At 39.1% G+C, this 23,131-nt stretch overlaps 3 protein-coding genes across 3 annotated transcripts; all 3 read left to right on the top strand.

Moving 5' to 3' along the window:
- Positions 1-932: 932 nt before the first annotated feature.
- LOC146461678 (T-cell acute lymphocytic leukemia protein 1 homolog) lies at positions 933-2,583 on the top strand. The gene is made up of 3 exons (XM_085086656.1): positions 933-1,667; positions 1,938-2,015; positions 2,164-2,583. Exons 1-3 carry the CDS (start codon positions 1,226-1,228, stop codon positions 2,184-2,186), a joined length of 543 nt encoding a protein of 180 aa, XP_084942782.1. The 5' UTR covers positions 933-1,225; the 3' UTR covers positions 2,187-2,583.
- Positions 2,584-13,909: 11,326 nt separating this feature from the next.
- On the top strand, positions 13,910-15,838 carry LOC146461677 (transcription factor 15-like). Its single transcript, XM_085086721.1, has 2 exons — positions 13,910-14,261; positions 15,532-15,838. The coding sequence occupies exons 1-2, from the start codon at positions 13,910-13,912 to the stop codon at positions 15,552-15,554; spliced, it is 375 nt and encodes a 124-aa protein (XP_084942847.1). The 3' UTR covers positions 15,555-15,838.
- Positions 15,839-20,425: 4,587 nt separating this feature from the next.
- On the top strand, positions 20,426-23,086 carry LOC146461676 (transcription factor ATOH7-like). The gene is made up of 2 exons (XM_085086607.1): positions 20,426-21,847; positions 22,682-23,086. Exons 1-2 carry the CDS (start codon positions 21,493-21,495, stop codon positions 22,702-22,704), a joined length of 378 nt encoding a protein of 125 aa, XP_084942733.1. The 5' UTR covers positions 20,426-21,492; the 3' UTR covers positions 22,705-23,086.
- The last annotated feature ends 45 nt before the right edge of the window (positions 23,087-23,131 follow it).

Raw genomic sequence — 23,131 nt, 5'->3', positions numbered from 1 at the left:
GGTTATGTTTCTTAAATTTCAGTGCAGTGAAATGAGGTTCAAAGTCATAGCAAATGCTCTGCTCAAACATTTTAAGGCCTTTTCGAAATTAATAACTTTCAGACTTTACATTTGTACAGAGTATGAATTGGAAGGAATTCAGATCTCAGTACATCGCTGTAAATAAGAGTTCCCTCCAACTAGCAAGCTAATATTTTATACTAGGGTTGGTTTCCCAATCAAACCACTAAAACCGAAGCATTTCTAACTCGGGAGATATATTTAGCCGAAGGTATGTTTGAAGACCCCATTTTAACAATTTCCTGAAGTTAATTGTTTCTTCCACTATGCGCTCGATTGCTTTCCAATTAACGTCTTCACCGCCAATCATAACAGAGATCAGCTGTTTTAGATTTGCTCATAGTGTCCACCTAATAATTTAACAGGTCTAGAAATACTGATTTATAAGAACATAGCCAAAAATAGCTGAGGTATCCCTCCCTGGCTCTGACGCATTCTTGGAAAGAGATTCAACAATCCACGGTTTGGCAGTCCAATCTGCACCCTTTGGTTTTGTGCAAAACCAACCTTTTTATAGAAATTTAACTTCAATTGTTGAGCCAGCAAGTTGCGTTAAAAGCTAAAAAGATAGTTTTTCTTGTTCTTGCCCGCTCAAATGTTCAGTAATTAACAACTGGTGATGACGTTATAAGTTGTACCGTCGGAAAACAATTTCCGGTTATAGCTGCCACTCGATCTGATCACGATAGAATAAGCATTCCATTTGTTAAACCTCTCATCAGAACAATATATAACTTAACCACTCAGTGATTTGGTCGTGGGTTCGAAATGATTTTATTCATTTTTTTCCCAGTAATATCCAGTGTTTACTACTACAATGACCTTTCACTTGACGTGATGAGGCGTCTGACCTGAGATGCATGATGAACCTTGTTTTTATAATCCTTTCCGGTAATGTTTAGTGCGGTGTGCCTCCGGGTCGGTATTCGAGTGAGTTGCAAGGATTTGTACGTTGACAAAAGGGTAAACTACTTTGTTGACCCAGGAAACGTTTACTTTTCACGTGTCAAAAGAAATATCGACTTCCAGCGTTTATATTTCACTTTATTGGAACCGCATTTTGGCGTTCCCGCGAGGAGTAACTGGATCTTGAAGACTCGCCGAAGCAAATGGGAGGAGATTGTTTGTGTTGCGTCTCCTATTTTAGGTTCAACATTGTTTGTATATGTTTATTTCTCATACGCCACGCGGCAGTGCATATCAAGGTAAATTAAGTCGGGAAACGTCAGGTAAAACGGCCAACATAGGTAGAATGGGAAAAGAGCCCCAAGAGATCGAGAAAAGAACATCGCGGAAGAAGAACAAACGCCGGCCACCTCGGCTGACGGGTGTGAGCAAGCAACGTAAAATGGCCAACGAACGTGAAAGACGAAGAGTACAGGCCTTGAATACACATATTGAAAATCTACGCGAGCTTATTCCACTGTCTCCATACGAGAAGCGGCCAACTAAGACTGAAGTCATATGGATGGCAGCGACTTATATTGAATTTCTCACAGAATTGCTGCAGAAGACAGAGAAACCAGTGGACACGACCACATCAGAAAATGCTGTTGATGTGGTACATGTCTCACAGAGCTTGGACCTTACCCTAATAGATGTAACAGGTCAGACATGATTATTGTACTTACAGTAGTTCTTGTTCTTCAACCTAGTTTAATGTCCTAGCTCCCATGAATCTCCTATCACGGCTCAGTGGTAGAGCATCCGAATTTGAGTAATTGGAAGGTCATAGGTTCGACTCCTGTTACTGAGGAGAACTCGGATTTCCTTTTTTCCTAGTATATAGGCTGTGTCACCGACTGATAAACACATCTTTCTCAACGCTGTTGCTGTATCATTGATCTGCTGACGGTATTTTTGTGTTTTACTTTCAGTTGCCGATCTTTTTGGCCTCGACGGTGGTTGCTCTTCGTTGTCAGAACTAGATCTTAGCGAACTATTATTTCTTTCAGGTAAAGGCCTTTAACGTCTTCTAAGATTTTTAAAGAAAGTTACACTGCGAAAAATAACACTAAATAAATAGTTTAACAGATGTTGCTTTCCTCTGCATTAGTTCTGGTTTGGCGTGTTTTAAAATAGTGCTTGCATTTTCCTTCGTAGACTCGGAGGCTTCTTTGAACTGAAAATTGACTGTCTGTAGACGAACGTATCAATTACTATTTGAAGAGCTTATTGAAGTGGCTGGTGATCATAGAAGACACACAATGAACTCATCACTTCCGTGGAACATTATTGTAGTTATAGAGTTATAAAACGCTTAAACAAGGCTGGGCCTTGGAAAAGAGAGTAACCACTTGGCATTAATTTAAAGGCGTATCACGAGTTTTAAAATTTCATAATTAGTGATGATAGTAAATACATTATTACACCGACCTTCAGGCCATATAACTTTAATAGTTCTCAAGCTGTGAGGTATTATGAAGCATGTTATTGATTTCATGTTAGCTTGTTTTCTCTTTGTAAAATAAAACGTCAGTTCAAATCAAATAAAACAAGTTGTCCTTCCTGATAACGAATTATTATTTGGGAAGAGAATTGGATGGAAAGCAAAAACAAATTGTAGCGATAAGAAGGCATACGTGCCCCACTTTTTTACTTCTTTTTTTTTTTTACGGTTTTTCGCAAGTTCTTTTTTTTCTTCTTGGGAAAAACTGTTTCCCTTAAAACTTTCGAGCAGGATATAGCATACGAGTTTCAATAGTTCAATGATATTTCTAAATGCGGGATGGATTTTCACTAAGGCCGAATATAACAGTTGTGACTAAGGCGGCATCATTGAGAATAAATACTTTGTGAGCGATGACAAGTGTTTTCAGCTCTCTAATGATCGAACTTAGAAATGTATCCCGTGCTTCAGATGACAAAAGTATTTTGCAACAGCAAGAAACAACCCCCAACATTGTCAATTAGCTCTCTTATAAATCGAATGTCGAACTATAGCCTTTTTTCGCGAGCTTGTTTCGTTTTGGAAAGTGAGTTTCTCAAGTAGTTGCCTGGGTTGTGTGGGTGTCTTTTCCTTTATCGGTATTTGGTTATGTTCGGTTAATTAAACATTAAGGCTGAAAAGGCGTGAGATAACGACCACAGTCATCGTGATTTACATAATGGGTACAACAGCCGATCGGCTGGATATCCCTGAAACAATGAAAGGATTGGAATCGAAAATCGCACCAATGAAAAATTGAAGCAAATTTTCAATCAATTCCAAAATGGCCGCCAAGGCGGTATGGTTGCGTTCGGTAGTCATTAAGTACGTGTCTTTTTTTAAACTTTCGCGGGGTATATAAACAACTATTTACCTTTTCCTAGTCTTTTAGAGGTCTTATCATTTCCAGCGATATTAACAAGATAGGAATTTCTTCTTTTACCAAACATGGAGAAACCTGTACAGTGGAAAAAAAAAAAACACGTGCAGAAGTGGAGATAATGTATTGCACACATTTGCTCAAGATAAAGAAAAACAGGGCTTAAAAGTATTTTCTAATGTCTCGTTTTTGTTTACACTGTCCCCTTCGCTAGTTGAGCCGTTTTTCTGCAAAAACTGTTTTTATCAAAACAAAAACGTCTTTGTTGGCCGCTTAACAAACAAAACAGATCAGCGGATCTTTTAAAACATACATCACTTCTACCCAGTCAGAGAAACAAGAAGGAGATACGCAAATTTGCTTGCGCCCTACAGTGTACAGATGAAAACTCGTTATTGAAAAAGTCGTATAAAAAGGACGTTTTGTCCCACATAGAAACACTCTTACCGAAGCTCTAAAAGAAAACGGCAAGTGCGACAACAATCTGAATGAGTTTTCGATTGCTCAAGTCTTTTCTTCATTCTTTTAAACTTGCTATTTATGAATTTGGAGGTTAAGGTAGCTCGAGTCTATCGCCCTCTCCTTATCATCGGATTAAACAGCCCCTGCTCCGCCGGTTCGCACAAAGATAATTGCGGTTGAAAAGAATGTCAGTAACTTACACTAACGTGTGCAAAAAAGGTTTAAAAGTGATTTAAAGGCTTTTTCACGAAACGTGAGGTCAAACCATGATAAAACACAAAGATCCAAATGCCGACGTGATTCAGTAATATTGGAAATCAGTTTTTTCCCACATACTCCCCATAACGTCACAGAAAAGCTTAAATTGCTCTCTCTTGCACTATTTTAAAATCGCCAACAGCCAAATCTTCTTTACCTCGCACTTAGCTTGACACTCTTCATATTCCTGGTGGTTCAAGTTTTTGTTTACCTACCGCCATCTTGCTGTCGGTTCCTTAACTAACTTCATCCCTCATAGAGGAGCCTCCTCTAAGCTTTATGATCACCGTAGTTTAGCATCAACACAAACAGTTCGCAGCATAAACATATACAGGTTCTATTTATCACTTAATTTCCACGACAAACCCACAGGAGGACCTGAGAAATTAACCTTAGCAAACATAAAACAAATTCAAGCCAGGAATGTGATGAATTACCATCAAAACGAAACCTTATCACTGCTTAGGGCCCTGGAATAACAATAACTGACAGTCTCAGTTTGCCGGTACACGAAGGACGCGCACATCAGTCGTGTAACTCAATTACCAGACGCTCTGACGTCACGTACTTTGTTTCCCTGGAACAGAGAGTCCGGCACTCACACCCCCCTTATAAAGTGGGGTTGTATATCGGGAGGTACTCCTCAGAATTTGAGGTGGGGTGTGTAGCTTGGTTTTCCAACTTTGATCCTATTTCAGACCAAAACAGGTAATTTTCCGGCACCCCTTTTCAGACCTCCATTGGCAGAATCCATACTACGCCGTTTCTGTAAAATCTATACCCGTTATTAGACTTTCAGATCAAAATTGTTAAAATCTATACCCTAGGCCTATTTCAAACCAAAATGAATAAAAAACCAGACTCAGTTTGGCGCCGCAAAAAGGGGCTAAACAAACAGTGCCAACACCAAATCAATGCATGTCTCCGTTCAGTTTGAAAACTGTTAACCGTTTCAATATTCAGTTTGAGACAAGTATAGATTGCCAGAACATTGATCTCATGCAAGGTAGAATAATCGCGGCGAGCTCGAAGAGGGGCAATTCTCATGCTCCGAATTTTTTTTAATAATAGCCTGCTTGCAGTCCTGGATAAATACCACCATATAACAATAAAAATATTATTTTTAATCACTCTTCCAATATGAAAGATACCTCGAATTCTTTTCACAGCAAAGTGTTTCAATCGAATTTTTATTAGGAAGGACATGGGAGGTTTTCTAACGAAGAAACTAGCTTAGGCCATCGTAAAGACATTCAAGAGCTGACGTTTAGAGCGTTAACCCTTCGTCAGAGGGAAACCGTTTCGCTGAGTTCAAATTCTCATGTACACTCTTTCAGTCTAGCGAGCTCTTAAAATTGAGCTCTCGTCGACTGTCGCTTTTGTCTAGCCCGGGGTTTACAAACACAATTAAAGTTTTTCTCCCCGAAAACGTATCCTTACTTGAGGACGTTCTCAATTGTCAATTTTTTTTATCAAACAAAGTCTTGCTCTACAATTTGTTCCTGTTTCATCTCAACGCTATATGTCTCGCATTTTCCCTGCCCTTGATCGATAGCCGGTCCGTTTCTTCTAACTTTTGTTAACAGTTCCGTCAAATGATGGATATACAGCGCTGCCAAACGAACGGTCTCTATCTTGGAAGGCCGTTTCTCCGTTGGCAACAACGGTATTAGATCTAGCAGCGTCTCCAGGGCGTTGTTTATAACACGCACGCGGTTTCTTTCGCGCGCATTTGCAGACTTTCTTTGCTTGCTTACACCAGTTAGCCGCGGACCTCGTCTTCTGTGTTTTTTCTTTCCTTGTACCAGCGGTGTGGGGATCGTTGTTGTTTGTAACTTGCACATAGGAGGAACACGGGTGGGCAGGACTCGTACGGCGCATAGCGTTGAATTAACCATCGTTGAAATCCTGTTTAATTGAAGAGAGCTGGCTGTGATGCATTTAAACACTTATCAAAGTCAGGATGAAATTTTGACTGAACTTTGGGTTAAGCTTTTGCCAAAAGGGAGTTAACTAAAAAAGGTTGATAATAAACCTCCATTCTGAACTGGTCAAGAGGATGAATTCAATCATATCAACATACAGAGATTTGGTTGCAGGAAATTATTGAGAGCACAGTGAAGACTGCGTTGTATTTGGATAGATGCAGGAATCCCAGATCAATAGAGCTGCACCTTTCGAAATCTTTATTTTCACCGCGCCCTTATAACCTGTAGCTAAGCTACATTGTTTTTTAGGGTTGGGAACATTGTTCCGTTGTTCGTTCTTTTGTCCTCTCAACCAACCATGTACGACATTGCAAACGGTATAGGTCGCCCCTCCCAGCTTTCTACTGAATCAAAACCCAGAGTTCCATCCAATTATCAGCTAAGAAACTTTGTTTTACTCAGAAAGGCCCTAAACTACAAAACTAGAGGTTTCAGAAAGGAAAATAGATTTTGTTTGTTTGCCTTTTTGCATGTGTTGTTAAAGAATTAAAGTCAAAGCCTATTGAATCAATCCTACTGATCCAAATGACCTAACACGGCAGGGAACAAGTCACGGCTGACATAGAGAGTTTAATCAATTGCAATTTGGACGTTTGTCGGGGCCTCGTCGGTAATCGTCGGAGTTTTTCGCTAGTTTATCCCGATCAAGATTTTCCAGCGACAATTTATTAGTGATACAGAAACGTTAAGTTATTCGCTTCTTTGACTGATACTCGAGGTAGAATTGAAGGATGACAAATGAAAATAGTTATTACCTTATCTTATTGGGCGTATAAATCAGAGATTTACTTCAGGGGCCGGGCCTACTGCTCATTCAGTACAAGGCTCAATAAGCAATTTTCTTAAACAATAACTTTTTTTTAATAGTGGTCATATTAAAGTCTAAGTTCCTTTGCCTAATATGGCGCTCACCGATGTGCATTTTAATAGTGCACCCGAAATAACCAGCTCACACCAAATTGCTTTTTATGCAAAATAAAAGCCTCCATGCACCAGAAGATTTGAGTCGAGTCTCTTAAGTCGAGTTTTTATTTTCAGTCAATGGCCTACCAACATCTCGATACAAGCAAGCCATGATGGTTGCTAAGATAAATGAGTACATTTTTATTTTTTGCGAAATGAACCAACGGAGATCCTAATTTCGTAGCTGAAAATTTGCACTTACAACGAAAAACAATTTAGATGCATATAACCGGATACCGGGGAATTGTAATAAGCGAGGTCAAATGATTAGTTCAGCGGCCTTTTAAATGCAAAAAGCGCTGAAGAGCAATTAAAAGTATTAAAGCTAATTAAAGGGCAAGAAAGAAAATATACTTACCGAATGTTATGGTTTATTCTACTGAATTACGCTCACATTCTTAAACCACCTAGCCTTGTAGAAATGCAACAGTATTGTTATCATTTGGTCTTTGAATAGATGGGAATCATCTCTTAAATATGCTTTGCTTTACTTGACTTTCGCAGCAGGTAACTTCGTCAAAGTAAACTGGGGGGTCAAGAATTTAAAACTTTTTCAAAACAAGTTTCTTAAGCGCAACTTTAACTTTCGCGTGCCAGTGGATATTTCGTCCGACTTTAAGCATGAACCTCAGAAATACCAAATTATGAGAACCAGTTGAAGAGGCTATGCCCAACAAATTAAGTATTAACGATGTAAGCTTTATTTATCACGGCGATTGAAGCCTGAATTCTGATGGTCTTTTCCGTTCGACTGATTTTGAAAGAGGCCGAAGGATACAAGTTTAAATTGGTGTCAAACTGATCTAGCTGAACAAAAATGCGCTTAAACAGTTATTAATTGATACAACTCAAAACTTTTCAATTTTTTCATAAAACAAAGTTGAACAACAGAACCGATGAGTTTAGCTTAGAAACCCATAACTGAATAGGTTTTATTCCGCAAAATGGAACTGTAGACGACCTTTTTAATCACTTCGCTGACCGACTTTTCGGTATAAATACAATAACTCTAGCCTCAGGGAAAAATCGTGCATATATTTTCACAGATAATTACTCTCGCGTGTTTGACAATTTCATACCCTGACTCAATTTTATTAAACAACTAAATAAATACCTTGTGCTCAGCCATTCGAAAGCAGCTAAGTGAAACTAAGACTTCTTTTTTTCGATAACGAATGAAGATATCCTGCTCGTTGAAGGTTTCTGCTGTTCAATTCAATAGAGGAAGCCTGGGAAAGAGTTGGCCAGTTTAGAGGTTTATCCGGCGCCTCGATAGCAATCAAACCGCACGGGTGATCGAGCAGTTTTGATCGTACACACATAATGAGGCATTGAAATCATGCGAAGTTTCACAATATGAATACTTAGCAGCGAGACATCGCTACTGCAGCGTTTCCATAAATTCGCTACAAATTCAACCGACATTTTGTATCACTCACGCGTCATACTTTTGACAACTTGAATTTTATTACATGTTAGAATATGCCACTGTATTCTTTAACGGAAATCGTTCGGCCTATCTAAATTAAAATTCGAAGCTATCTTTGACTTTCTCGATGGATTGATTTTTATACGCGAGCTCTAAAATTGCATGGATACCATGTGTTTTCGTTTAAACTCGGGATTTGAAAACTTGCATTAGGAGTTTCCTAGCTGTCACTGTCTTGAGCTAAAATAAACTTGACCCTAAACTCGTCTTTGAATTCCTTAATATTTGTATTATAACCGAGATCTAAAACTTTGTATTGCATGAATACCATGTGAGTCCTTAACTCGGCTGTCTGCGCCGAGTCTAATCAGCAGTCCAGTTTGAACAAATCTCTACCATCCATCGATTCCGTTTTCTCTTCTTCTTGTAAAATCGACGTTAGCTGGGAGATGTACGTCGCGGCTCCAATAATCACATCGAACTTGGTAGCCCTCTCTTCTGATTCAGGAATGAGAGTCCGTAGAAGTTGAATGTAGTTGTTCAAGATGTTCACCCGGTTTCTCTCGCGTGCGTTTGCTTTTTTGCGTTGCTTGCTCACGCCGGTCAATCGAGGTCCGCGTCTTTTCAAAACCTTGCGACGCCGTTTCTTCTTTTGTGTCTCGTCATTGCCGTGCGATAAATCTTCTGTCAATTGCTCTTCACTCGATGAGGACATAATTACAGTAAATCGTTACAGAATACTTTAAGCTTTGTTACTATGCTGTGATATACCACTCCTTGTACTGTCTTCAGTCCTTGGTGTTGCACGTTCCTTCCAAAGTAAGTTTCAGTTTTCTGTATGTTTTCTTTGTTCAAAGGAAGTATGTTATGCCTTCGACACTCCTGTCAAAATAGCCTGATATAAAGTCTAAGATTGTTATGAATTCCTTCAAGTTTGTTTACCCTTAATTACAAAAACAAATTCCTCCTTAGCTCACTTTCTCGTTATTTGAGTGGTTTATTTATAACTATGTATACCTTTTTGCACACGTGGCAGCATGGTTGGCCAACAGAATGTAAAAAAAAGGTTGGATGAAAAATATTTTGGGGTTTGCGTACTAACGTAGCTCTTAAATTAGCATCAAAAGTTTCTTTATGAAACAGTACATCAAGAGGGCTTTCTGATTGTTTCATTTTTGTTATTCATAAAACGCTCATGCAAAACTCTGAAAACTAGGCATCTCAGCGGGAGGCCTGCCAGATGAAATCAGTTACTGAGTATCCCAGGTTGTTAATTACAGACGTGGCTCGTAACAGTTGAATTTATTGTAGTACTAAGACAAGTAACAGGTTAAAAAAGACCCCGGCACAAGCCTTGCAGACATAAGCACACATATGGTTAAGTCGGTGCCTCGGGGTTATCTTGATAACTCCTTATAATTCATCGTGACGGTCAATGGGTGCCCTGGCTCCCGGCATGCACCACTGCACAGGGTCCCATAAGGATTCACGATGCAAAGCTACAACAGTTACTAAGCTACTAGCTCTCTCAGTACGGTTAAAATTCGTATTTTGAACGCTTAGTAAACTTATTCACTTTTTTAAAAGAGTGAAAAATATGTACTTAAAATTTTAAAAATTTAACAATCTGTACTTCACGTGTAAACGTTTGCTTTGAATCAAATTCCCGGTTTTCACTGTCACGCCATTGAAAAAAAAAATCGACACCATTCCATGAATGAAGTCAAGAAATTGACATGGTATAGAGGATAAATAAATAAGGCATCTGTCCAAGTGTCAGGTCTGTGCGGTATTCCGTACTCGAGTTATTTGACAAAATGTTCCACATAAATTTATAGAGCTTAGTATGGAGACGCCATGTTTGTGTCCCTCTGAGGGGCACAAACATGGCGGCCGGAAATAGGAAAAAACATCTGGAGTTCACTTTTGCCAGAAAAGAGGTTTGTTTGCCCTTGTGAATTTTCGAATGTTTAGATTAACATTTCTCCTCAAACTTAAATTGTTTAGAATGATAAAAATCACCCGAAGAGTCATTTTTAAGATATGGAAAAGCTCTGTCACGGCCGTCCTCCTGATGTCACGCACGATGGAAACTCGGAAATTGAAACTGTTCTATTTTCAAAAGGAAGCACGACATCGAGCTAAGAAATTGTGAACAGACATATTTTTAGGTAATCTTTCCTTGAATGAAGGTAAAAATTTTGTAGGCCCCCCAGTTTTGAATTCTAGAATTTGGTGACGTCACGTGAAAACCGAGAATACTTTTTATTTTTGTTGTTTTTCATGATTGTAGCTGAAGAGGATTGGTAGTAGCCAACAGAAACATTGCACTAGATCAATTTTAAAGCTCTTCGTTTTATCGGCGTTGCTTCAGTTAAAACTCGTAGACTAAATTAAGTTCTCTTTACAAGATACTTATTATTATCCTATTGTAACAGTAAAAAAATAAAAACTGGTGTAGTATACATCAGATTATCGTCCATTTGTCCATTAAAAAAACTTTTGCATATTTGTGCGTGGTTATCCTGTTTCACTTGTTCTCAGAGCTTTTTTTGCGCTTTTCAACTGAGTGTCGTAAAACTAGCACCAAAGTCATTACTCTAGCCCATAACAACAGGCACAGAGAGCATGCGCAATGACCTATTCAGAACCGGAAGTAAAAGCAGTCGAGCGCGGGAAAATGCGTGCAAGTCAGTTAATAGATTATCCATCAAGATTAAGCTGTAATGATGGCTTTTAGTAATTCCAAACAACATCGCTACAGCCTTCCCCCTTTTAAGATTCCTGATGAGTTCGTTTTCACGCAACCAACTGGATGGTCTTTTAATGTCTTCATCGATATTACTTTGGATGATCAAACCTGCTTGCAGAAGTGAAAACCACTGTGTCTTCGCGTATATAGGTCTGTAATAAGGGCCGTTTATGCACATTATTCGAATTTTCAAACATCGACCACGACGTAGACAGGCAACTGACGAATTGTACACTTACTTAAATGCCGAGTCAATAGTTGGATTTAAAAGTTTTATATACTGGTATTGCTGGTCCTACGTAAAAACGAACCTAACTAAAACGGTACCAAGGCTTACAGCGGTTTTAATTTAATGTCGAAAGTAATGTCGCGTTTGTCTTAACTGTTTTTCTTGTTTCACTTGTTTTCTGATTGGTTACTTAACTCGTGTCATTTTCTCAACCAATTAGAAGTAAAGCTAAAACCAATTGTCACTTGCACGAGCGCGTTTTCTCGCGCTTGAATTTGCTTCGAATTCTGATTGGTTAATTTTTTTAGTTTTACCTTTGTTGTGATTGGTCATAGTGTAGCTACCATTGCGGACCTACATTTTTCTTCTTTTTTAACTTTAAGTCACGTGATAAGCAAGGCCGTGAAGCATGCTTGTTTTTGGTTTTGTTAGTAGCCACATGCATAGCGAACTCTGCTGAAGTCAGGCAGGCGGTCTGGCCGGGTGCATAATGCCCCATTCACACCAAGACTTAAACACGTTTAAAAAGCTGTTAAGTTAAGCTTAATTTTTTTCCTTCATAAAAGCTGCTTTCGGATTTTTGTCGACTACAGATTTAGCACAAATGAAAACATAAATTAAAGTTTACCTGAATCCTGGTGTGAATGGAGCTTAAGTCTGGTTTCTTGTTGTATTGTTGATTTACTTAGATCTGGAAGCAGTCGAAAAACCTGAACCCTAACCTGGATCGATCTGAACTGGTGAGTATTTTATCTGCACAATAAATGGAAATGCGATGTTGTTAATCTAAGTTTTGGAAGTTTCAAGTTATTTGGCATGTGGACTGCGTAATACATAGTAACAATTTTTGTGTTTTACGACACAAGACGATCTAAATGGTAAAACCACTGCATAATCCAATTTGTTTTATTCCATCCCTCTTTGCTCGAATCCATAAGTTGTTAAGAATAAAAGGCTTATACTAAAATCTGATGCCCAAGTGGCTAAAAACTGAAATCGGTTCTATTGTAGGAGGAACAATACACTTCTATTTCTTTGCACACCAAAGAAATCACCTACACGAACAGTAGGTTCCTTTGAAATATTAAAATTTAACTGACCTCGAGGTCCAGATCAGAGGACAGAATCAACGTACATGAATAAACATGATTATTTAATTTCCATTGTTTGTGTCCTCTTGGCCTCATTGTCAAGGTGAATTTTATATATATCGAAAGGAGTTTATTGGATCGATCTGAATAGTCAGATAACATGGTTCAAGGTTATCGCACAGCTAATGATATTTGCCAAGATGAGTGCGCTGCCTCACAAACTGCGAGGCTAAAAGAAGGCTGGGGACAGGGGCTTGAAACCATGGGACAAGGGATTTAGGAACAAAACACCATTTACGTAACGCCAGAGAAGTGGAAGCCACTAAAATAGGTCTGAGGGGAAGAAGAGGAGAGGGATACAAGCCGGAAGTTTTGATCAGACTGTGTTCTTAATTCTCCCCCTCCGCCATCCAAGAATTGAAAGAATGTATTTTAATGATCTTGACATATATCGATGCCTGCACTAAGAATCTAAAAGATAAGAAATAATTAAAGTTTGTGCTATGCTCTTCGTTACACTGTAGGGATCAAGTCATCGCGTCTAAGACCTGTGGAACCGAAACGGTTTTATATTTAGAGTTTAAAATTAAAAGAGAAGAAATTAAAGGATAGTATAATAGGAAAGTGCTTGTCAAATTTCTGGATTTCACTGACATATTCAAACCACAGCCGTGGCATATAAATGCACCGGTTAGTTACACGAGTTCAATTAATTCAGTTATAATTTCATTAGCGCGGTACATCTGTGGTCAGATATCCTGGAGGATCACAAGGGTTGTTAATTAGTTCACTAGTCACTCAACTGTGGTCAAATTGCGAAGACTCGCGCGGTGGGGGCGGTCGAAATTTACAAAGCTTTGGGTAAGCATATACCATGAGGTAACCCAATAACCATAAGCTTAATACTTCATAAAATTATTGTCGATTTTTCCCGAAAGAAACTGGGTAAAGATGATTATATTGTATGCATTTGCATTTCATCATTAAACTACAACAGGGTTTTCAGAAACTTGACAAATCAGTAGCTCGCACCACAACAATGAAATGAAAAAAATTCACCTCTCCACTTGCTTAAGGATTACAAAATGTTTAAAACGTTTTCAAAAAAAGTGGTTTTGGATTAAAAGACATTGAAGCGCTATCGAAAAGAAATTCGATCACTTTTCCGCAATTTTGTGTTTTCATAAACTATATTTATTATTCTTTGGGTTTATGATGGTGAGTTCGGAGATAAATCTCGTGTTATCTCCCCTGTCCACTCAAATCTCAAAGTGTACGTATCACGGTCGGCAAAGTAACAAGGGATGGATTTTATCCAAGCTGCATCCAAGTCAAAATTAAACGGAGATATTTTGCAAACATCATCGGCATGGATGAGAAGTTTGAAGTTTCAATCTTCGCTGAGGATAAAAGAAAACGAAAACGACGTGGACCACGTTTGACTGGAGTCAGCAAGCAACGCAGACTGGCCAACGCCAGGGAGAGAAAAAGAGTGCAAAAGATAAATGAGGAAATTGAAGTTTTGAAAAGTTTGTTACCGCTTTCGCCACACGAAAAAAAGCCCACGAAAATAGAGGTTATCTGGCTGGCAGCAGAGTACATTGACGAATTAACCAAGATGCTGCACAAGTCGCAAAGCGAGGACGAATTTCAGGAACCCATACTGGATTTTGAAACACTGCTAGCCGGTAGAGATATCGAGGAACTCTTCGAGTTGGATGGTAAGTGTACATTTGTACATTTGAAGGACCGGTGTGAATAGAAAGTATTTGACCTTCACATATGATTGTGCTCAGTTTCTTTGCGTTTACAGGATTTCCGTTCCCATCCCAACATTCGCGCATCTTATGATTGAGGTTCTTTGTTTATTGTTTTTGGTTGCCTTATTTCAAGTATTACTTTCAACTTCTCTCGCACCAGCGTTATATTCGTCCGAAAAGTCAAAGGGCAACCTTTCATAATTTTTGACTCTTTTACACATTGCACATTTGTTGCAGTAGACAGTCGCCTGTGCCTCCTGCAATTTGCATTCAATTACCTTTCCAAAAACTGATGATGAGCTTCTTCTAAAAAGCAATTGAGAATTATATTATATCCATGTGTCAGTATCATCTTATAATCTTGAACACTCCAGAAAGTGTCTCGCATACCCTCATCAGTGCACAGCTTTTGTCCTTCGTTCTAGTTTTCGTGCGGGGAAGGGGATGGGGAGGAGAAAGGGGAAAAGGACACCACTCTCTCGTATTTTGTTTGCTTATAGTTTGATGACGCGCTTCAGATGACGTAGAGTAGGTATACTGCAGTGATGAGATCATTCTCTTCCGATGTCTAAAGTTTGACAGGATTTAGTTTTTCGTTGTTTTTTTCTCCTCGCGCGCTCCAAGTGTTCCCCGGTTTTCCTCCCTCCTCTCCTCAAAAATCATCTTAAGTCAGTTCTACCTGGATTTCGAGGACCACAAGTCGAGTATACTTCTTAGTCGTACTCGGCCAAACAACTGCGTGAAATGACCAAATTCAAGGTGTTGTGGGGAACGAAAGCAAATGACAGTAAATTTTTCATTCTCTGTCGCAACTTGAATGCCTTTCCCACCTGTTCTGTTACTGTGTTCTCCGCCACATTGTACAAGTTGACCAAATTAAAAAAATCGCGAAGTAGTTCAGGTAACGCGAACTTAAATTTTCAAGCGATGTTTTCATTGGCGTTGCCGTCGTGGTTTGTGTGAAGTCGCTATACGGAAAAGCAAGGAACAAATTTGATCTAGGAGGAGCCGGGCCACCCAACTTCACCAAACATTTTGAAGAGTGCATTTACCTTTTGACACCAGCCCCCCCACCCCCCCTCTCCCCAACCCCACCCACATCTTTACTTTGTGAAATGAATATGTAGCCCAAACTAGAGAGTCGTTGCGCCATTCCCTCATAAACAAAACTAAACGTTGAGTTTCCCAGAGACCTATCCAAACTAATTTGTTATCAATGTTTCTGTTTCAGATTTTCTCCCCATTGTGATTTAAAATTGCCGACAGTTATATCGCGCCTTGCGGCTGGAAAACAAACCGAAACATGTCAAGAAGCAATGAAATAATGAACCCGTTGGCGCAATGTCCAATCAAATCAGTACTAATCAAAGACCACATTTATCACTTTATCCACACCTTCCGGATTTGTTGTTTTAGTGTTAATTTCTGTAATTTGCACGTTGTTATGGCGAATTTCTTTGATCAAGGTTGAGGTTACCGTCCTCTGTGGTATCGCGGCAAAACAAACTACGACCAAAATAGAATAACTCCGTGAGAAAGAAGCGTCCTCTCAGTTTCATAATAAACATGCTGAAAAACAATTTGTCATAAAGTGAAATTTTGAGACTAGCGGGATGACATCTATACATTTACTTGCGTATTTTTTTTGTGTTTGATCCGTGGCGTACCCTGTTTATCACACAAAAGAAGCAACAGTCCACCCATTGGTTCTAAAGCTTTTCACGGGAATCCCGGGGGGGGGGGGGGTACTTGGGTTCAGTTTTGCTGGGTATGTGCCGCGGGCCTCTCAGAGCCCCTGCCCCATTATAGTCTATTTTGTGGCCAGTTATAGACTCCATCTTAGTCACTTTTTGGGAAAATGTAATTTTCGCGATCCCAACTAAGTCACTTTTTATTAATGCATCTACTTTCAAGAACGAAATGTAATGCGAGGTGATTGTTACATTTAATAAACAACAACTTGCTGACCATTTTAAATCCCTACTTAATAGAATTTTCTTACCCAAAAAATCTGAAAATGTGCGACCCCATTCTAGTAACTCTATTGAAAATGAAACCCCATTCTAGTCAATCCAGTCGTGAAAATGCGATCCCATTCAGCGGCACATCCCCATTAGCCTCTTATAAGGAAGTACCCCCCCCCCCCCGGGGGGGGGGGGTAATATCAGTTGGAGAAGCCTTAATCCGGTCTTGGAAATTGTTGGATTTTATTCTCATGGAAAAGCTAGCATTTTCTTTCGTGAAATGACGCCTCACTAGTTACATAAACTGGGAAAATCTATTCTTTTTACTTTCAAAGAAAATCGGGTACGATATAAGGACGTGGTATGCTTGTCAGGAGAAAGCCAACGGCAGGGAACTGAAGGGGAGTCTGGAGCAAGAGTTATGATGTATCCTAAGTATTGTTTGTTGACAATAGTCTGTTGTTAGTTCAACTGAAGAAAAACGTAATTAGTCAAGAAAAAGTTGGATATAACTGCTCGATATACAATCCAATAACTATTGGATTTAACTACTCCATATACAATCCAATAACTATTGGATACAACTACTCGATATACAGTAAACTCTCTCTAAGCGGACACCTCTCTAAGGCGGACACCTCTTTAAGGCGGACAGAAAATTTATAATTTCACTCGTTTCTCTGTAACTGAACTCTCTCTAAGGCGGACATCTCTCTTAGGAGGACAGCGGACACTTTTTTCCAACATGTTGGTTCAAAAAACCTCTCAAAGCGGACACCGGATGTTTTTGAAATTTTATAACAGGTCCAAAATTCCGAAAAATTAGCGCAATCTGACTTCCCTACTTTCGTACAGAAAAGGGAGATCTTTGAAAGACGTAGTCGTAAGAGCAAATTAGCTTTGGAGGTCATATTTTCCCTATCTCGACCAATAGGAGCCGTGTTTGGCCTGTCTTCATTATTTTACCATCTCTGTGGTTCGATATAATATATGAAGTGTGTATGAACTGTGTTGGATTCCGTAAGGAATATATAAAAAAGGCACAGCGGGCCCGTCATGACTACATGTACACTGTAATTAAAGTAATAAGGCACTGGTTTCAGTTTTGACATTCGGGTATCAGTTTACATGAGCTCTCTCTAAAGCGGACACCTCTCTAAGGCGGACAGTAAATCCGGTACCGAGGGTGTCCGCCTTAGAGAGAGTTGACTGTAGACCTCTTTCATAATGGAGGGCATAATTAGCATTCTTTTATGTGCATGCAAATAAGCCTCCTTGATCTCGCTTTTGAGTGAAAATACTTTTGTTTTTACACATGCTAGCGAGGCCAGGAAGGCTAATTTAAATGCATAGAAAAGAATAACAATTAAGCCCCCCATTTATGAAAGAAGTCTACACAATCCAATAACTATTGGATACAACTACTTGATAAACAATCCAATAAATATTGGATACAACTACTTGACATACAATCCAATAAATATTGGATACAACTACTTGATATACAATCCAATAACTATTGGATACAACTACTTGATAAACAATCCAATAAATATTGGATACAACTACTTGATATACAATCCAATAACTATTGGATACAACTACTTGATAAACAATCCAATAAATATTGGATTCAACTACTCGATATACAATCCAATAACTATTGAATACAACTGCTTAATAAATAATCCAAAAGTACTTAGTAGAATACATCTTAACTTAGGTGGGCTTCGTAAATCTGGCTTCTGTCCCCTATAATGTTCTGCAACTTAAGAATTCAGGTAAAGAATCCGAACCGATCTGTGTTTACCTTGTGAACACACAGAAAACGACCTTTGATTTTAACTTTCTTGTCGGGTGGCCCGGGAACAAATATGGACACAGTGTAACATCATGGGCAATTTTGCGGTCAATTTCAAAATTATACCGTGTGTACAGTGCAACACCCCGTTGACAATTGTAATGAGTCTCTAAAATAACAACACCAACTGTACTCAGTCTCTCCAGGTCTGGGGTTAGGTTGTGGACTGACAACCCACTCCTGTAAAAGATGAAAAAATTCCAAACATTTTTGCCCAAATATCCGTTATTATCAGTAGTAGTAGGGACCTTAATATTTGCCCGTTTGGTCTGCATTTTAAAGTCCAAGATGGCGGGCGGCATTCTGACGTCACACACACGATGGCGGGTGTAAGTCGTGACGTCACGGAGGGCTCCTAAAAATCAAGATGGCGGTTTGGAAAATATCAAAATTTTAGTGGGGGACTAAAAACGTAAATTTACAAAGCCAACTCATCAATTAAACAAGTAACTGGAAAGAGAATTTGCGTTACGAGAGATTTCGCGTTTCACTTTAATACGTTTAGCAAGCGCATTTCAAAAGCTTTGAATTTGGAATAGAATACATAATCAGGTAGCTACAATAGCTTTGAGATTTTGAATAGCATATTTAATCAACTCGTATCTGGACACAAGAAGTGAACATTCTCGGTTGTATTAACAACCGTAGTGATTTGTGTGTCATCGCTCGATATTTTTACTTGTTTTCGCTTTTACTACTTCATATATAGCTTTTTATCTTATGTACTTTTCACTTATAATCATTCGCTTTCATTTCAAATCAGCATAGGGTTTTAAAACAAAGAGACCTTATTTTAATTTATTCTAGTTCAACATCTGGCCTGTTCACGTGTAAAGGTGCATTGCACGTGGCTCATGTACTTTGCTTGATCACGCGAGTCCTTAACCTTTGTGCTGTAATCTTACGACTCAGCAATTCTTTTGGTGTACGTTCAGTTTGCCGCAATCAAAGTTCAACATTGTTTGTTTAGGGTGTAGTCCGAAAAGTACTCTCCTAATAAGGAACCTTTAACAATTAAGCGCACGTGAAAATAACATATTCCTAAGTGACGCTTTCTGTTGTGACATCGTGCTATTACAACATGCACGCCATGAAACAAAAGAAAGTACTTTACCTCTTTGTACCCTGTAGCTATATAAGCACTAGGCGTACAATTGTAAATCGGTTACATCGTGGTTACATTCAAGATAACGTCCAGTTTGCGCCCTTGGTTATGTTGGTCAATAACGCACTGAATAACCCTATGCTGGAGTGAAGAAGATTGTCTATTCTCTGCTGTTCGTCGAGTTTTAGTTGGCTAGATCCCTGTATCTAAGAGTTGTGACGAGCTCTGTCGTTCTAGCGAGCGAGTGCTCTCAAGCTAATTCCCCCCGATACATTGTCAAGTCGCCGTTGAAGTCTAAATTGTCTCTCCTGTGCGCTCGAGCAGGAAAAACCCGTCGTCACATTTGGGTCCATACTGTTTATGCTGTTTTTACCGTTAATCAAGAGAAAACCTCTCTAGCTTGCCTTAATTTAAAGTGGCTCACAACGGGTTTTCTTGTACTTCCCTTCAGTTATAACTTGATCGATCACTATTTCCACTGTTTCTCAGTGCATACTATGTACAATAATGGTATCAAACGAATTCCTAAACATTGGTAAACAAGTTTTGGTAATTTGTTTCGAAGTCACCCTTTTATAGCTAGGAAAAATTGTTACCACCTTGCTCAGAAAATGTTTGAAAAATTGCACGGCCTTTTGGTCGTTTTCAAACAAAATTTTCTTTCCTATTCATTAAATCGTGTTTTGATGTAGCAGCAGTTGTTTGCTGTTTTCATTTAACATTCACGGGGGAATGTTATTAAACAGGTGTTGTCATCACATGCTGTGTTGTATTGACGTTTTTTTTCGCAATTTCATGTTGCTATATTTGAAACAATTGGAACGTATGTCTGTGGTATAGTTGCAATATAGCATCCCCTCACTTTGACTCTAACTCTATCAGAATGCTTATATCGAACACTGAACATCAGATCTTTTTAGTTGTCTGAACATCTTATCATTATCACGAAGAACATAACATTTCTATTTACTTAAGCCTTGTTCGAAAGCTTATCTCATTAATTAAATAACGTTTTGTACTGCGAGGCAATTACGCCACGTTGATTAACTGCCCCCAAACGTGTTTTACAAGAATTTGAAGGTCGTCGTGTCAGCTAATAATAACTTGCTTGGACTTTGTAGATACCATGTTTTTCTAAACCAATCAAACGTTTATTGCTACTATACTGTGCAAGATTATGGTCTAACTCTGGTTCGCAAATGATTGCAAGTTACACTTCAAGACAAATTAATTGCTACTTGATAACGTCTTCACGCCCACAAGCCAAGCAACAGTCGGAAGATCAGTTCTTTAATCATGTCATTTGTGCTACAGAAAGAAAATAAAAAAGGAACTAAAAAATAGTTAGAAGCGTGGCCGATGGGGCGCAACATTATCTTGTCTACGCTGAGACATTTTCCGGCGAGACACTTAAAAAAGATGTTATTGGTTGATGTTTGTGGCCAAGATGTCAGCCAGGTCAATGAAAGATGTCAGCATTTAGACATTACAACTTAAAAACACTCGGTCAATAAAGATTAACTTGGAAGTATTTTTTGCCACTGTACTAAAAAGTATTGTATTAACTATTTGACTTGTTAGGTTGGAGATCACATTCAGCAATCGATCTCGCAGTGCGTTGAAAAATGCAAGATCTTACCAACCCATACGGTATGTAGTATATGTTTACTGTGTATCGAAACGTTCCATTAATCCGCGGTTTACAAAAGAACGCCTGCTGTGTTAGTTTAGTAATCCACCGCATTTGCCGCAAAGAAGCCAAAATAGCCTGAGGAAGGCTTGATACTCTGCGACCCAAACCCAAAACAGGCTAGGTGGGGATGACAACTTCAGCTGAAGCCATTGGATCATTTTTATGGCGCGATGGTGCACATGGAAAGCTACAGTAATAAAGCAAAATTCGACGAAAACGTTTCTTGTCAAGGGAAGACCATCTCCGAAGTGAAATCATCTTCTTATTTTTTATTGTTTACAACTTGTAAGAATAAGGTGGGTGTCAATTGCAAAGCCTTAAGGAAAGTTAATGTTGGGTATAATGCAACTTCCTGAATCCTTCAAAACATTCGGTGTTGAAAAATTAGGTCATATAGCAGTAGGAGAGAAAATTCAAACGGACGTCCGGTCTTTTAAGCAAAATTAACGGCTTTGTGTCGAGTCAAAAGACTCATACCAGCGTAACGGCGCGTGGCCACAATCCTAAATATGTTGATATATTGCGGCAGCACTCGATAAACACACATTTAACGTAGAGTCGTCTCCGATATGGACGTCACACCTATTGGGAAGGTAATACCACAACCCAAGAAGAGACCTCGGCGACGAGGACCCCGCCTAACGGGTGTGAGCAAGCAGAGAAGAGTAGCTAACGCAAGGGAAAGGAGGCGAGTGGAAATTTTGAATATGAACATCCAAATACTGCGACACATGATCCCTCTTCCACCGCAAGACAGGGAACCTTCTAAAACTGAAGTGATATGGCTGGCTGTGGATTACATTACGGAGCTAAACAAAATGTTGGAATCAGCTGATGCATGGCAAGCTGAGCTGGAAATGGTCGACGTGGACTCTCTTGATAGCCTTGACAGTCTAGAAGACAGTCCACTTTTTAATTTTGAAGGTAAGTACTTTTGGGTAATGTAATTTGGGATGTGAGTGTGATTCAGCAGATGCGCCCAGCAATCAATTAAATGGCCAACAAAATTACGTTTAGGGACAGCTATCACTGCAAGATTTATGAATTTACATTCCCTTAGGATTATTTCTTGAGATTTTGAAGCCCGGCTGAGGCCGCCAGAATAATATTTTACTGGTAGAATTAATGGGCCGTTGTTAAAAGCTGTCACCAATTCCTGAGATGCAAAACTGTTCTGCGTCGGCCGTGCATAAAAGTTAAGTGGTAAACTGAAGAAAAGGAAATCTAGCTGAGTAATGAAGCTGAAACATTATGCATAAACATTAGATAATTATATTTGCGGCGGTGTCCAACCTTCAAGCTTGGATGCTGTGTAGGGACTCTATATCTGCCGAGTGTGCAATTATGAGCGAACTAAAGTTCTACGGCACTTTGCCAATCGAGATCTTTCTCGGATTTGGTCTTCATGGGGGGTTGGTTATCAGCTGAGATATGAAATGGTTGTTAAGAAAAGCCCAGGTAATCGCAGTTATGTTAAACAAATTCTTCTTTTGTGGGCTCAAATATTCTTTTTTGCAAGGAAACAGAGCATGTCTTGGACGGACAATCGCAAAATCAACAAGCTTGTTATTGGCATCCAAGATCCAAGACTAGCAATTGAAAAACGCTCAAATACAATTCTTGGCCGGATAAAACTTAACCAGCACTGTCTACCAGACGGCCATTTGTGCTTTTGTTGATAACCAAATTCAATTGCCCCTTGTTGCTTATGATTGATTTATGATTGATGATTTGACAACGCTATTCCTTTTCTTTCAGATTGTGCTCCCATCTCACTCTGAGCCGAACGGATCATAACAAGTTTGCCACAACGCCTCGTTCTTATTGACTTTAGACTGATTCATAGTTAGAGACTTTGCAACTAAAGTTGATGTCCATTAGAGAAGAGTTCTTTCATTGTTTCCATAACGGAAAATTGTGAATACTTTGTCTTTAGGTATATTTATAAATATCGACCTACTATACGAGAGGCTTGCCAAATTGAATTGCCGGTGGACCTTGAACGATGGAATAATGTTCTTATTAATCATGTTATATTTAAAACGTGGTATCGGCTTCTACTTGATATTCAAGTGAGAAAAATAAAAACTGGGTGTAACTCAGTTGTACTTGATACTCAAGTAGTGAAAAAAAAAAAAAATTAAAAAAATGGGTGTAACTCAATGGTATGTGTCTACATTCTATGAGTTGTTGATACAGTACTGGCAC

The sequence above is a fragment of the Pavona decussata genome, unplaced genomic scaffold (assembly GCF_977016875.1).
Source record: "Pavona decussata unplaced genomic scaffold, jaPavDecu1.1 SCAFFOLD_195, whole genome shotgun sequence".
Taxonomy (NCBI): domain Eukaryota; kingdom Metazoa; phylum Cnidaria; class Anthozoa; order Scleractinia; family Agariciidae; genus Pavona; species Pavona decussata.
This window is presented reverse-complemented; position numbering and strand designations above follow the sequence as displayed.

Bases quoted from the DNA above. Each gene is read 5' to 3' on its own strand.
- LOC146461676 (XM_085086607.1), top strand. From the start codon at position 21,493: ATGGACGTCACACCTATTGGGAAGGTAATACCACAACCCAAGAAGAGA. The intron at 21,848-22,681 runs GTAAGTACTTTT...CTTTTCTTTCAG, and splicing joins TCCACTTTTTAATTTTGAAG to ATTGTGCTCCCATCTCACTC.
- LOC146461678 (XM_085086656.1), top strand. From the start codon at position 1,226: ATGTTTATTTCTCATACGCCACGCGGCAGTGCATATCAAGGTAAATTA. The intron at 1,668-1,937 runs GTCAGACATGAT...TTTTACTTTCAG, and splicing joins TACCCTAATAGATGTAACAG to TTGCCGATCTTTTTGGCCTC. The intron at 2,016-2,163 runs GTAAAGGCCTTT...TTTCCTTCGTAG, and splicing joins CGAACTATTATTTCTTTCAG to ACTCGGAGGCTTCTTTGAAC.
- LOC146461677 (XM_085086721.1), top strand. From the start codon at position 13,910: ATGGATGAGAAGTTTGAAGTTTCAATCTTCGCTGAGGATAAAAGAAAA. The intron at 14,262-15,531 runs GTAAGTGTACAT...TTTCTGTTTCAG, and splicing joins GGAACTCTTCGAGTTGGATG to ATTTTCTCCCCATTGTGATT.